The 16,378-nt window shown below is 46.2% G+C and overlaps 1 protein-coding gene across 1 annotated transcript in view; it reads left to right on the plus strand.

Annotated features, from left to right (window-relative positions):
- MYO1H (myosin IH) overlaps window positions 1-16,378 on the plus strand; it is a 234,293-nt gene that overhangs the window by 206,880 nt on the left and 11,035 nt on the right. The window contains exons 28-29 of the mRNA XM_075320032.1: window positions 5,035-5,170; window positions 13,726-13,796. Of these exons, the coding sequence (XP_075176147.1) occupies window positions 5,035-5,170; window positions 13,726-13,796 (207 nt within the window). The remainder of the gene's footprint in view (window positions 1-5,034; window positions 5,171-13,725; window positions 13,797-16,378) is intronic.

The raw sequence follows: 16,378 nt of genomic DNA on the forward strand, positions 1-16,378 counted from the left end.
AGCACGTTTGGGAGTGTGCAGCATGGCGGATGGAGCACGGTTGGGAGTGCGCAGCATGGCGGATGGACCACGTTTGGGAGTGCGCAGCATGGCGGATGGAGCACGTTCGGGAGTGCGCAGCATGGCGGATGGAGCACGTTTGGGAGTGCGCAGCATGGCGGATGGAGCACGTTTGGGAGTGCGCAGCATGGCGGATGGAGCACGTTTGGGAGTGCGCAGCATGGCGGATGGAGCACGTTGGGGGGTGCGCAGCATGGGGTATGGAGCACGTTTGGGAGTGCGCAGCATGGCGGATGGAGCACGATGGGGGGTGCGCAGCATGGGGGATGGAGCACGATGGGAGGTGCACACCTCCCCCCCAAGACACACACACACACAACACACCACACACACACTGGGAACCACAAACACCGCCCTACACAGACACCCACACACAGACAACGCTGCACACACACAACACCCAACACACAAACACCGCGGCATACATAAATATACGCACATACCACGCAACACACACACATTGCACAAAACATACCTCCCCCCAAAACACACCACACCCACACAAACCGCGCAACACACACACACACAACGCTACAGACACACAGCGCTCCACAAACAACGCAACACACGCAACACACATACAACAACGCTCTCACCCCCCGCCACACCCAGACAACACTCAGAACATGTACAGTGCCCTACACAAACACTTGGTAACTACAGACAACAACATCTATATAACAAAAATCATACATTAACTACACAATACGTAAATTCTAGAATACCCGATGCGTAGAATCGGGTCACCTTCTAGTATAAAAGTAATAATGTCCTTGTGTGCCCCTTTGGCAACTACAATACTTCAATACTCTGAGTGACCTTGTAACCATAATAATTCTTAAGTGCAGACTTAATATTTAATAATGTTTCCTGAGTATACCTATTTAGAGTATTAATGTCTCCTGAGTGCCCCAATATACAGCTCTCATTTCACAGTATAATGCCCCCACAGCTTCCCTATACAGAGTATGATGAGCCCATAGTTACCCTATACACAGTATAATCGGTCAGAATAATGGATCCACAGCTCCCCTAAAAGTCCGCCACACAATATGATGTCTCCATTACCTCTATACACAATATGATGTGCCTATAGCTCTGCTATAAACAGTATGAGGTTCCCATAGCTTCCCTGTACATGGTATGACAGTCATAAAAAACTATAAACACAGTATAATGCTCCTCACACTATATGATGGCCCCAACAGTAGTCCACACACAGAATAATACTCTCAAAGCCTCCTGTACACAGTATAATAACCCAAAGTCCCTTTACACATAGTATAATAACCCGAGCTTCCCAATGCACAGAAAAATGACCCCCTACAGTAGTCATCACACAATATAATGCCCCAAAGCCCCCCCTTTACATAGAATAAAGCTCACCACTGCTCCCTATACAGATACTATATATAGTACGATGGCCACTCACTATATATTAGCCACCCACACTGGTCATCACATAGTACAATGCCTCCAAAGACCCCTATACATAGTATAATGTCCCCAACAAACAGTATGATGGTTTCATACCTTCCCGATAGACAATACAATGCCCCACATATCTATATATATAATTGCCTTATTCTGTCTGTCTGTCTGTCTGTCTGTCTTGCTCCAAAATTGTGTCCTTACAGTGACAACCGTCGGATTGGTCGCTGGACTCGGCCTGGCCCCGCCCCCCCACACGGATTGGCCGCTTGGCTCGGCCTGGCCCCGCCCCCCGCATGGACTAACCATTTGGCCAGGCCCGCCCCCCGCACGCGATGCCCGCTAGGCTACGCCCCCCGCATGTGATGCCCGCTAGGCCATGCCCCCGCATGTGATGCCGCTAGGCCACGCCCCCCGCACGCGATGCCTGCTAGGCCACGCCCCCCGCATGCGATGCCCGCTAGGCCACTTCCCCGCACGCGATACCCGCTAGGCCATGCCCCTGCATGCGATGCCTGCTAGGCCACGCCCCCCGCACATGATGCCCATTCGGCCACGCCCCCCACACACGATGCCCATTCGGCCACGCCCCCCACACACGATGCCCATTCGGCCACGCCCCCCTGCACACATTGGGCACCTGTACACCACCCCCCAGGACTACTCCTCCCATTATACTCCTCTCTCCCCAGGACTACTCCTCCCATTATACTCCTCTCTCCCCAGGACTACTTCTCCCATTATACTCCTCCTATTATACTCCTCTCTGAGGGGTTCGCAGCATGGGGGATGGAGCACGATGGGGAGTGCAGCATGGGGGATGGAGCACGATGGGGAGTGCAGCATGGGGGATGGAGCACGATGGGGAGTGCAGCATGGGGGATGGAGCACAATGGGGGGTGCAGCATGGGGGGTGGAGCACGATGGGGGGTGCAGCATGGGGGGTGGACCACGATGGGGGGTGCCCAGAATGGGGGGATGAAACACGATGGGGGGTGTGCAGCATGGGGGATGGAGCACGATGGGGGGTGCAGCATGGGGGTTGGACCACGATTGGGGGATGAAAGATGATGGGGGGTGTGCAGCATAGGGGATGGAGCACGATGGGGGGTGCAGCATGGGGGATGGAGCACGATAGGGGGTGCGCAGCATGGGTAATGGAGCACGATGGGGGGTGCGCAGCATGGGGGATGGAGCATGATGGGGGGGTGCAGCATGGAGGATGGAGCACGATGGGGAGTGCAGCGTGGGGGATGGAGCACGATGGGGGGTGCCCAGAATGGGGGGATGAAACACGATGGGGGGTGCGCAGCATGGGGGATGGAGCACGATGGGGGGTGCGCAGCATGGGGGATGGAGCACGATGGGGGGTGCGCAGCATGGGGGATGGAGCACGATGGGGGGTGCAGCATGGGGGGTGGACCACGATGGGGGGTGCACACCTCCCCCCAAAACACACACACACACAGCCACAAACGCACCGCACAACACACCACACACACACTGGGAACCACAAACACTGCCCTACACAGACACCCACACACAGACAAGGCCGCACACACACAACACCCAACACACAAACACTACGGCACACACAAATTTACGCACATAGCGCACAACACACACATTGCACAAAACATACCTCCCCCAAAACACACACACACACCCCACAGCCACACAAACCGCGCAACACACACAGCACCACACACATACAACGCTGCAGACACAGAACGCTGCAGACACACAGCGCTCCACAAAGAACGCAACACACACAGCGCAACACACAAACAACACCGCTCTCACACACCCCCACACCCAGACAACACCCAGAACATTTACAGCGCCCTACACAAACACTTGGCAACTACACACAACAACATCTATATATATATATATATATATATATATATATATATATATATAAAAACAAAAATCATACATTAACTACACAATACGTAAATTCTAGAATACCCGATGCGTTAGAATAGATCCACCTTCTAGTTGTATGATAAACACCCAAGTAGTATTCACACTGGCTAATTCTCCCACACTGTATGATGCCTCACACAGCTTTCTATACTCAATATACCGTAATGCCTTTAACACTGTATGATGGCACCCATGTTGTCCCTAGATTGTATGATGGCTTCAAGACTAGTCCCCGCACTGTATAATGCCCCCAACAGCTTCCTATTTGTAGTATAATGCCTTTCACACTACCCAGAGTATTCCTTACCGTGTATGATGGCCCCAAGAGTAGTCCCCACAGTGCCCTTAGAGTCCCTTTACAAGTACTATTACAATAAAAAATTAGTATCATATACTCCCCCAACTCGTGGCAAATCTGCAGGCAGGCATTGGGGAACCAATACGGTGATCTCATCACGCTGGAGCACACACAAAACAACAGAGTCCCGGTGCAATTACATCATCCTGTGGCTCCATTTCCGCCTTGGATTCATCCATTGTCTCACCCTGTCATTCAGTAGGCCGCAGGCCAAAGGCGACTAGTGGCCTACAGGACAGGAAGGAGAACTGTAGTGCAGGGATACCATGTTTCCCTGTTCTAATGTAGAGTTTAATTGGATTGCCATACTATTCACACCGATACAGTTAATAGTGGTGGTTATTTCAGGTGGTCCCCATAGAGTGAAGGGTCTGAGGCAACGGCTTCCTCTGTCCCTCCAGTAGCTATGGTATGGCAACACAGGCAGTGTGAAGCTGAAAAGGAGTTGTCCGTCTTCACTTGCATCGAAGCCTATGTCCCATGCCCAGCTCTTGTTAAAATGTTATATGGTAATATTTAGAGAAGTACACAGTGATTAATGTTTGCCTTGATTATTTTCACCTGTAAGCAAATTATTAGAAATTAATTTGGCTTAAAGAAGTGGTTCACCCATATTTATTATTGGCCACAACGATATTATGTTGAGAAACCAGGTTTCTCTGAAATACCTTGTGTTGCCAATTGTGCCTGTGAGTGGCGCTATTGTGGACCGTTCTTCCCCATCTCCTGACCCCCATGGCTCCATGACCTCGGGAATCCGGTGATGTCTCGTCAAGTTCCTGCTCACCTTACATCACCGCAGCCGTCTCCAGTCTTCCTGAGTGACTGGGCTATGGGCGGAGTTTCACCTCTCGTCACAGCCCAGCGTGTCTCCTGCTTGTGCGCTCTGCAGTGAAGGAGGGAGCAGGGAGATGTTGCGCTATGATGCTGGGCTGTGCTGAGCGGCGAAACGCCGCCCACAGCCCAGTCACTCAGGAAGACTGGGGCCGGCCGCGGTGATGTAACGTCAGCAGGAAGTTGACGTGACATCACCGGATTCCTGAGGTCATGGAGCCCAGGGGTCAAGAGACGGGGAACAGGGGTCTGCAATAGCGCCGCTCACAGGTACTATTGGCAACACAAGGTATTTTAGAGAAACATTGTTTCTCAACATAATATCGATGTGGCCAATAATGAATATGGATGAATCACCCCTTTAATATGAAAGACTGAATTTTTTTAAATACCTGGATAACTTTTTTGTTCCTATATCCTAGTATGGCATTGCAGTAATAAAGTATGACAGAAACGGATTTAAACCTCGGCCTCGGAGTCTCGTGCTGACACAAACAACACTATATGTTACTGAGCAAGTCAAGATCAAGCAGAAAATTGAATACACAAATGTGAAAGGTAAAGGAAATAAGAGTTTACCAGATGAAATACCTCACTCAAATGTCAGCTACAAAGTTAAAGTGGTTGTCCGGACACAACATATTAATAACCTATACGTAGGCTTTGTCATCAATATTAAATCAGTGGGGGTGATGATTTTGGATAGAGTGGTGGAGAGGACATGGGAACCAGATTATAGTGAGAAAAACATTGTATTATGATCAGAGTAGGATGGTGTCATTACTACATAGTGGAGGCAATGTTCAGCCAAAAGATCTATTACGGTAAGTGCATTTCATCTCCAGTCAGCTCTGGATAAGGTGATGCCACAACTGCTGTTGGCGAGGGAGGCTTAACGGGATGTGAAAGCTCTGGTCGTGGTTGTGGTGGTGAATCCTACGTGCAGGTTTCTTGGGTGTAGGAATTATTTTCTAGGTTACTGGTCAATCAATATTTTGTAGTGTGCAGACCGGAGACATCCAAACCTAAATGGACAAGGAACTATGGTTCTCTGTAAGACTCAAGCTGTACCCCAACCCCTTCTTCTTTCCCTCGTCTTTCTAGTAGCCATCCTCAAGTGTGGCTATTCATTGTCATTATCACCATCATAATCCTCATCTACAGCTGTCCGCACTCTACAGTCAGGGCCAGAAATATTTGGACAGTGACACAAGTTTTGTTATTTTAGCTGTTTACAAAAACATGTTCAGAAATACAATTATATATATATATATATATATATATATATATATATATATATATATATATGTATATATATAATATAGGTTGAAAGTGCACACTCCCAGCTGCAATATGAGAGTTTTCACATCCAAATCGGAGAAAGGGTTTAGGAATCATAGCTCTGTAATGCATAGCCTCCTCTTTTTCAAGGGACCAAAAGTAATTGGACAAGGGACTCTAAGGGCTGCAATTAACTCTGAAGGCGTCTCCCTCGTTAACCTGTAATCAATGAAGTAGTTAAAAGGTCTGTGGTTGATTACAGGTGTGTGGTTTTGCATTTGGAAGCTGTTGCTGTGACCAGACAACATGCGGTCTAAGGAACTCTCAATTGAGGTGAAGCAGAACATCCTGAGGCTGAAAAAAAAGAAAAAAATCCATCAGAGAGATAGCAGACATGCTTGGAGTAGCAAAATCAACAGTCGGGTACATTCTAAGAAAAAAGGAATTGACTGGTGAGCTTGGGAACTCAAAAAGGCCTGGGCGTCCACAGATGACAACAGTGGTGGATGATCGCCACATACTTTCTTTGGTGAAGTAGAACCCGTTCACAACATCAACTGAAGTCCAGAACATTCTCAGTGAAGTAGGTGTATCTGTCTCTAAGTCAACAGTAAAGAGAAGACTCCATGAAAGTAAATACAAAGGGTTCACATCTAGATGCAAACCATTCATCAATTCCAAAAATAGACAGGCCAGAGTTAAATTTGCTGAAAAACACCTCATGAAGCCAGCTCAGTTCTGGAAAAGTATTCTATGGACAGATGAGACAAAGATCAACCTGTACCAGAATGATGGGAAGAAAAAAGTTTGGAGAAGAAAGGGAACGGCACATGATCCAAGGCACACCACATGCTCTGTAAAACATGGTGGAGGCAACGTGATGGCATGGGCATGCATGGCTTTCAATGGCACTGGGTCACTTGTGTTTATTGATGACATAACAGCAGACAAGAGTAGCCGGATGAATTCTGAAGTGTACCGGGATATACTTTCAGCCCAGATTCAGCCAAATGCCGCAAAGTTGATCGGACGGCGCTTCATAGTACAGATGGACAATGACCCCAAGCATACAGCCAAAGCTACCCAGGAGTTCATGAGTGCAAAAAAGTGGAACATTCTGCAATGGCCAAGTCAATCACCAGATCTTAACCCAATTGAGCATGCATTTCATTTGCTCAAATCCAGACTTAAGACGGAAAGACCCACAAACAAGCAAGACCTGAAGGCTGCGGCTGTAAAGGCCTGGCAAAGCATTAAGAAGGAGGAAACCCAGCGTTTGGTGATGTCCATGGGTTCCAGACTTAAGGCAGTGATTGCCTCCAAAGGATTTGCAACAAAATATTGAAAATAAAAATATTTTGTTTGGGTTTGGTTTATTTGTCCAATTACTTTTGACCTCCTAAAATGTGGAGTGTTTGTAAAGAAATGTGTACAATTCCTACAATTTCTATCAGATATTTTTGTTCAAACCTTCAAATTAAACGTTACAATCTGCACTTGAATTCTGTTGTAGAGGTTTCATTTCAAATCCAATGTGGTGGCATGCAGAGCCCAACTCGCAAAAATTGTGTCACTGTCCAAATATTTCTGGACCTAACTGTACCTGCTCACTCACCGGTGCATTGTCTGTTAGCCTTTTGTGTGCTTAGGAAACATGCAACCAATCGTCTATTTGGTAGAAACTCAGCTCTCACATGTCCAAGGTCACCAAAAGCGCTGTCATACCACGTTGATTGTACTTCTTTTTGTGGAATGATGGTGTGTTCTGAGCCTCAATGAAAAGTACCTAGCTGTCATTATTACTCTGCTTTCTACTCTCACGTGGAGATAATAATGCTGGAAATACAAAAGGTGTAGATAGAGTCTTATTCTAGTATGATGAATAAGAGGAGATCTGGGAATTGCCCACTTGAAGGGGTTGTGAGAGTCACAACCACTTACACAGCATGCAGAAAAAGGCTGCTGCAGTCCCCATGGAGGGATATAGCAGAATGGAGAAAGAAGTGGTTAATATACCACACTGCCTTGAACAAACCACATGAACAGATAATCCGGGACAGTGATCTTTATTTACGCGTTTCAAAAACTATTTCTCCTTCTTCAGGACCACAATCATAGATCTGTGATTCTTGTCCTGAAGAATGAGAAATATTGAAACAAACTTTAAGAGGCCTATGTGACAGAAAATACCCAAAAGTGACACTATTCTGAAGACTGCACGCCTCATACTACTCAATCCAAGAAGTTTATTAACTCTTAAGGTGCTTCACAGAAACTAAAGTAATGTGGAAAGAAGAAATGAAAGTTTTTTTGACACAAAAATGTTACTTTAGCCAAGATTTTGCCTTTTCACAAGTGCAACAGGAGAAAATGCACCAAACAATTTCTTGTGCAAATACACCTTAATACACTGAAACCCCATGTCTGATGGAAAACGACTGTTTGGGCACACAGCAGGGCTTGGAAGTGAAGGAGTTCCATCTAACTTTTAATATTTAAAATTGTCTGACATAGTTAGTGGATGCCATGTCACATTTGCAGAGCCCTTGATGTACCTAAACAGTCGAAACCCCTCACAAGTGACACCATTTTGGAAACTACACCCCTGAAGGAATTTATCTAGATGTGTGGTCAGCACCATAAACCCTTAGGTGCTTCACAGAATTTTATAACGTTGAGCCGAGAAAATAAAAAATTATATTTTTCCCCAAAAAGTGTTGTTTTATCCTTAAAGTTTGCATTTTCACAAAAGTTACTTGAGGATAAACACTATACAAATTGTAGTGCAATTTTCTCCTAAGTATTTTGATACCCCATATGTTTTAGAAAACTACTGTTTCGACACATGGCAGGGCTTGGAAGGGAAGGAACGTCATTTGATTTTTGAAATGCAAAATTGCCTGGAACTGTTAAGGCTGCTTTACACCAGACAATCTATCGTGCGATAGATCGTCGGGGTCACGGTTTTTGTGACGCACATCCGGCATCGCTGGCGATGCCGGCCTGTGTGACACCTCCTAGCGACGCAGTATCGCTCACAAATCGTGAGTCGTGTACTGCTCGCTAGGTTCCATAATATCGTTTAATTTAGTTGTTCATCGTTTCCGGGGTAGCACACGTCGCTCCGTGTGACACCCCGGGAACGATGAACAGCAGCTCACCTGCGTCACGCGGCCGCCGCCGGCTATGTGTAGGAAGGAGGTGGGCGGGATATTTACATCCCGCTCATCTCCGCCCCTCCGCTTCCATTGGCCGGTGGCCGTGTGACGTCGCTGTGACGCCGAACATCCCTCCCACTCCAGGAAGTGGACGTTCGCCGCCCACAGCGAGGTCGCACGAGAGGTAAGTATGTGTGACAGGGGTTACTGACTTTGTGCGGTACGGGCAGCGTACCCGGGGGTGGGTACGATCGATTGTGAAATCGCACAATCGGTCGTACCATGTAAAGCAGCCTTTAGAGGGTGCCATGTCACGTTTGGAGAGTCCTTGATGCGCCTAAATAGTCGAAATCTCCCACAAATGCATAGTTTATAAAATGCTTAATCAAAACAGATTTCACATAAACCACAGGACTAGGCACGTGTATTCTTAGTAGGCCACTACGCAGAAAATGTCAGTCTTTTTCCTAGACTTAAAGGCAGAACCGTTTGCGCAATCCCAAATGACTAAGACCACAGGCACACGTTGAGTATTTAATAATTTTTTTACCTCAGGATTTGCAAGCCAAAACCAAGAGTGGGTAAAAAATGCAGAAGTGTGGTGGTAAAATGTAATCAGTATATACGGGCCAAGTAATACTTCCTGTGACGTTGCACACAGTTCACATTATATAATGGAGTTACTCACTTTGCTGCTATGTGAGGTAGTACAGGAACACCGTTCATCAAAAATTCAAACAATTTATTAATATTCCATAAACCGCAGTTCAATAACATAAAAACAGAGAGCCTCTTCTGGCTTAAAGAAACACACACATGGCTTTGTAGCAGCTACATTCGTGGTACATCCGCTCAGATTCGGATACCTTTCTCCTCAGAAATATCTCATTAACCCCGGTCAGATGAAGCAAACCCTCTATCTCTCAGGGGCTCCCTTCAGAGAGGCCTCTTCATCTCTATCCTGAGTCCAGGAGCCTCTTTTCCTCTCCCAGAGGCTGCTCCTCATACACCCGGATTTTTGGTCCATAAAGTCTGCGGTGCGCTCACAGTGGAGGTTTGGCAGCTTCCAGACACTGACTCCTTTCAGCGTCTACATAGGACCTCTTCCCAGAGACTCCTTCCCACAGCCCAGCACTTCTCATACTGGCTATAGACTCTCCCCATGTCAAGCACACACAGACTCCATTTTACCTGTATCATGTGATACATCAGACACACCCATGGGCAGGGTATGTGGATGGCCAGTAACATCCATCTCTCCAGCCATCCATAAACCTGGCCCTGTGAATGTTATAATAAAACATGTGGCACTACAAGTACCAGCACAGACTACCAGGTTCACACCACGTCTGCAGTACATACCGGCCACTAACAATGTAGCCAGTCTCCTTCTTAAGGATGCACTACACGCTGCGACATCGCTAACAATATATCGTCGGGGTCACGTCGTTACTGATGCACATCTGACGCCGTTAGCGACATCGCAGCGTGTGACACCAAGGAGCGACGATCAACGATCGCGAAAATGTCAAAAATCGTTGATCGTTGACACGTCGCTCCTTTTCATAATATCATTGGTGGTGCATGCCGCTGGTTATTCGTCGTTCCTGCGGCGCCACACATCGCTCTGTGTGACGCCACAGGAACGACGAACATCTGCTTACCTGCGTCCACCGGCAATAAGGAAGGAAGGAGGTGGGCGACATGTTCCGGCCGCTCATCTCCGCCCCTCCTCTGCTATTGGGTGGCCGCTGCAGTGACGTCGCTATGATGCCTAACGCACCTCCCCCTTGAAGGAGGGATTGTTCGGCGGTCACAGCGACGTCGCTGAAAAGGTATGTGCGTGTGACGCTGCCGTAGTGATAATGTTCGCTACGGCAGCGATCACCAAATGTCGAACGAACGACGGGGGCGGGTGCTATCGCGCTCGACATCGTTAGCTATCGCTAGCGATTTCGCAGTGTGTAAAGCATCCTTTACACTCCACACCATGACTACATATTACTACCACATGGTAATGTTGGAATAACACTACCATTATATTACCGTATAAGTGAATACAGTACAATTATATGCAGTGATTCTCAACATCTCTAATGTCTATAGTCTTTAACTTTCCTTTTTCTCCATTTGATGAAGACCACCACAACAACTTCTCCCAAGTATGACTTGTTTCTACAGAATGTGCTGTTCAGGCATATTTAGTTTCTATCTTTTTCAGCATCTTCCATGTCCTTACCCCTATCCTACACAAATTTTCCTTACTGCCATATCTGTAATAGTACCATATTGCTGTTTTGCCAATTTTGTGCTCGCTCCTGCCTAAGGTGCCTTTATTTTTATAGCGAATACCCGACGTATTGATAGATCCTGCTGCAGTTGTTAATAGTACACCCATACAGTACTTGTTAGTGCTCTTTTATTGTCCTCAAGATAGGAATAGTGATTCCACACAGTAACAGTCACCGCTTAGTGTCCTCATCTTACTGAAAGTGCCCTTTTACTTCTATGTAAAAAGTAATGATGCCCTTCTGTAGCCTAAAATAAATAATACCCTTATACTTCGACTGGCCTATTAAAGCCTCCAAAAGTAATACAATTTGAATATATCCCAGAGGAGCATTGCAGCTATAAGACTCCTCACCACTGACAGCCATACTGGTTTGTCAATTTCCGCAAGGAGAAAAGTTCTCCCCTTAGACACCACTTTAGCTTCTCATGAAGCCAGATCAGTTCTCATACTTTGCACTGACGAGGGACAATCATCCCGAAACACCATGTCTGCATATTGAGGTTCTGATCTGGCATAAATCCTAAGTCATATGGATAGGCTTGTTAAAGAGCCACTTTTGACTTTTAGGATTGCTACTTCCAATAGGTGGCACTAGAGTTCATCTCCTTCCTCCCTGAAGAGACAACCCAAAAGTAAAGGCCCCGTCACACTAAGCAACATCGCTAGCAACATCGCTGGTAACGAACAACTTTTGTGACGTTGCTAGCGATGTTGCTGTGTGTGACATCCAGCAACAACCTGGCCCCTGCTGTGAGGTCGTTGGTTGTTGCTGAATGTCCTGGGCCATTTTTTAGTTGTTGCTGTCCTGCTGTGAAGCACAGATCGCTGTGTGTGACAGCGAGACAGCAACAACTAAATGTGCAGGCAGCAGGAGCCGGCTTCTGCGGAGGCTGGTAACCAATGTAAACATCGGGTAACCAAGAAGCCCTGTCCTTGGTTACCCGATATTTACCTTTGATACCAGCCTCCTCCGCTCTCACTGTCAGTGCCGGCTCCTGCTCTGTGCACATGTAGCTGCAGCACACATCAGGCAATTAACCCGATGTGTGCTGTAACTAGGAGAGCAAGGAGCCAGCACTAAGCAGTGTGCGCTGCTCCCTGCTCTGTGCACATTTAGCTGCAGCACACATCAGGCAATTAACCTGATGTGTGCTGTAAGTAGGAGAGCAAGGAGCCAGCGCTCAGTGTGCGCTGCTCCCTGCTCTGTGCACATTTAGCTGCAGCACACATCGGGTTAATTAACCTGATGTGTGCTGTAACTAGGAGACTGGGGGCTGGTCACTGGTTGCTGGTGAGCTCACCAGCAACTCGTGTAGCCACGCTCCAGCGATCCCTGCCAGGTCAGGTTGCTGGTGGGATCGCTGGAGCGTCGCAGTGTGACAGCTCACCAGCAACCTCCTAGCAACTTACCAGCGATCCCTGTGGTTGTTGGGATCGCTGGTAAGTTGCTTAGTGTGACTGGACCTTAATAGTACTTCTTAGTGACTTTTTCATAAATTGATAGTGCCCCCACGCAGTAAATAAATTTACACAATGAACAGAGCAGCTCAGGTTACATGCCTCTTCTGTCTTATTGCCTGCTCTTTCAGTGACACGGCATAGATGGGCAGAATGAAGTCATTGCATTGGGTCAGTCTATGTCGATTGGCAAAGGCTCGGTAGGTCCTGGCTGCTCAATATTTGAGATTATATGGTAGTGCAAGAGGCTGATAACTTCCTGCTCTGTTAGGCCTAAGCCACACGGTGAGAAAATCGGTGCGAGTGGAGTGCGATAAAACATCGCATTCCACTCGGACCAATTCTAGCCTGTGTGTCAGTGCACATGAGCGATTATTCTCTCAGCCCTAATCGGACCGAGAAAACAATCGCAGGAGAAAAGGGAGATAGATCCCTCCCTCTCCTTCTTCGTGCTGGCCCGCCCCTCTGCAGTGCTGGTCCGCCACTGTGCATTATGATGAGCTGTTCAACGGCAAAGGGCCTATATATTGTTCTTGCACAGGGACCCTGTTCAGTCTGTGCCCGACAGTGGAGAACATAAGTGGATGGATATAACGGAGTAAAACATTTTCAGCAATTATTTTTAAACATTTTATTCACTTACCTTAAGTAACGTGACTGCATACAAAATAAAAATGATAGTTCATTAGTAGGTGCAAACCTTACACTGTAATATAATGAAATCCATAATTTTGCCTTTATAATCACTGATATAAAGATTAATATGGTATGTGGCATAATGTTAACTGTATTTATATATATATATATATATATATATATATATATATATATATATATATATATATATATATATATATATATATATATATATATAAATTAAATAATATAATTGATTACATTAATCACAATCTATATTTTTCTAGAAATATCGGTCAGTAACTTAAGTGACGGATTCTTAGTGATCCATGTATCTCCAGAAGACAATAAGCAGAAGGTAAGAAACGATTCTGGTTAACTACCTAGATACACTCACAACCTTATGAACATAACCTTACTTTTTGCAAATACTGGAAGACATAGGCCGGTTTCACACATCCGGCTTTTCGACGGTTTGCCAGATGCGGCGCACACCAGTACAGTGTATACAGCACAATGGCATCGCCGCAACTTCCGGGTCACATGCTCCAGTCACATGACAGCATGTGATTGGCGCTTGTCACGCTGCCATTGTACTGTATACACTGTACTTGCATGCGACGAATCCGGCAAACCGGTGACAAGCCGGATGTGTGAAACTAGCCATAGTTATCAAAACCGACTGAAAGAATAATTATTTGTTGGATATTTACTCTACTAAACAAACAGATGATTGACGGCTGATTGGATTGTTTCAGTGGGCAACAAAAAAATGTGCCATGACAAGGATAAATGTGAATTTAAAAAGTATACACATTATTTGTTACATAATTTTTAAAATAAGGTATATTTCCAACATAATAAACAGATAAAGATAGTTGGTGAGCCAAAAAACGGGGTTAATCTTCCACACGGAAATTAGAGCTGCATAGTCAAGTAATGTCCATATGCAAATATTAGTTCAAGTATAAATGTGGTATTCAGGAATATTGCAAAGTCAAATAGTAAAAAAGATTTAAAGTACAACAAGTGGTGGCAGCCGAGAGGTGAACGCGACCATGCCTCTGACGCTGCGCATGCATTAGCATGTTAGTTCGCCCACAGGCGCGTACTTATATGCTAAGGGGGCCAACTAGCCAGGGGAAGTAACACACTTGCGACTAGTCTCCGGCCTCATTAGCATATCATATAGGATCTTTAGAAATACTTTTTCTAAAGATCCCTTTATCTATGCTACTAGATGCTGGGACGCTTAGGCAGTAGAGTTGAGCGCGGTTCGAGGTTCTCCAGTTCTAGGCTCGAGTGATTTTGGGGCCTGTTCTAGATCGAACTAGAACTCGAGCTTTTTGCAAAAGCTCGATAGTTCTAGAAACGTTCGAGAACGGTTCTAGCAGCAAAAAACCAGCTAATTCCTAGCTGGCTTTCCGCTGTAATAGTGTAAGTCACTCTGTGACTCACACTATTATGAAATTTCAGTGTATAGTGTGCGGGAACAGCGCCTTCAGATCACTGCTGTTTGTATAATGACAATGGTATAATTTTTTTTTTTTTTTCCTTGTTTTCCTTCCCTAAGCGCGCGCGTGTAGTGGGGAGGGCCAGCATGTCAGCCAATCCCAGACACACACACAGCTAAGTGGACTTTTAGCCAGAGAAGCAACGGCATGTGTGATAGGATGTCCATGTCACATGTCCCTGCATTATAAAACCGGACATTTTCCTCCAGGACGCCATTATCTGCCTTCTGCGTCCTTGGTGTCAGACATCACTGGCGCAGCTCCGTCCTGAGTCCTATCGCCGATACAGCTGTATGCGCTCCATACACAGCGCTGGACAGCATAGGGATAGCACTTTCCATCAGTCCTTTTAAGGGCTCGTACCGGCAGGGTCAGAGCCATAGGTGACAGGTCCTGAAAACAGAGACAGCGTCTGGGTAGCAAAGGTCAGAGATTTCGTCGCTGCATTTCCCCATTAGGAGGGAATAGAAAGGCAGGCTTCCATTCCTCTACCCAGAGCCCCACAATCCTGGCACTGTACCCTCCTGTCCTCTGCACATTCCAACTCATTATAACTAAGCCATTATACTAGCAAACACTCAGTGTACCTAGTGGCATCCTAAACGTGGCTATTGGACTTTTGTCTAGTCACACTAGTGCAAAGACATTTGCAGCACCTCTACGTGCATTGCACACTCCAACTCATTATAACTAAGCCATTATACTAGCAAACACTCAGTGTACCTAGTGGCATCCTAAACGTGGCTATTGGACTTTTGTCTAGTCACACTAGTGCAAAGACATTTGCAGCACCTCTGCCTGCATTGCACACTCCAACTCATTATAACTAAGCCATTATACTAGCAATTGATGCTGCCAGTTTAAGGGCCGAAGTTGCATTGTCAGGGATATTTATTCTTTATTATTCTGCTGTTAATAAAGCTAGACCACCGCTGCAATCTACACCACCTCTCAATTTTTACTACCACATTTTCAGTGCACAATCTTGTCGCAATCAACATGAGTGGCAAAATGACAGATGCTGGTGGAAAGGGGAAGAGGCGTGGTGGAAAAGGAAAAAAAGGGTTTGTCAGTGGGGAAGGTAGCAAAGCTCCATTATCATCTGCTGAAGATAGACCATCTATGAGCAAAAGTAAGATGTCTACTACTTACCGTGGACAATCCGATGTGCTCCCTTTTTTACGGACACGAACAACAGGAACAAAGGTAGATGATGGCCAAAAAAGGAAAATGCTTGAATGGATCTCAAGTGGTCCAACAAGTGCCCTCTCAGCCACTTCAAGTACTGCATCCAAAAAACACCAGTCCTCTGAGTTGTCATCCCAATCAAACTTGCTTTCTCCCAGCTCTGAAGTCTCCATCAGCCCTGCACAGTATGGTGGAACTGAGATGGCTGAGTCTGCAGAGCTGTTCAGTCACACTATAG

The sequence above is a fragment of the Anomaloglossus baeobatrachus genome, chromosome 1 (assembly GCF_048569485.1).
Source record: "Anomaloglossus baeobatrachus isolate aAnoBae1 chromosome 1, aAnoBae1.hap1, whole genome shotgun sequence".
NCBI lineage: Eukaryota > Metazoa > Chordata > Amphibia > Anura > Aromobatidae > Anomaloglossus > Anomaloglossus baeobatrachus.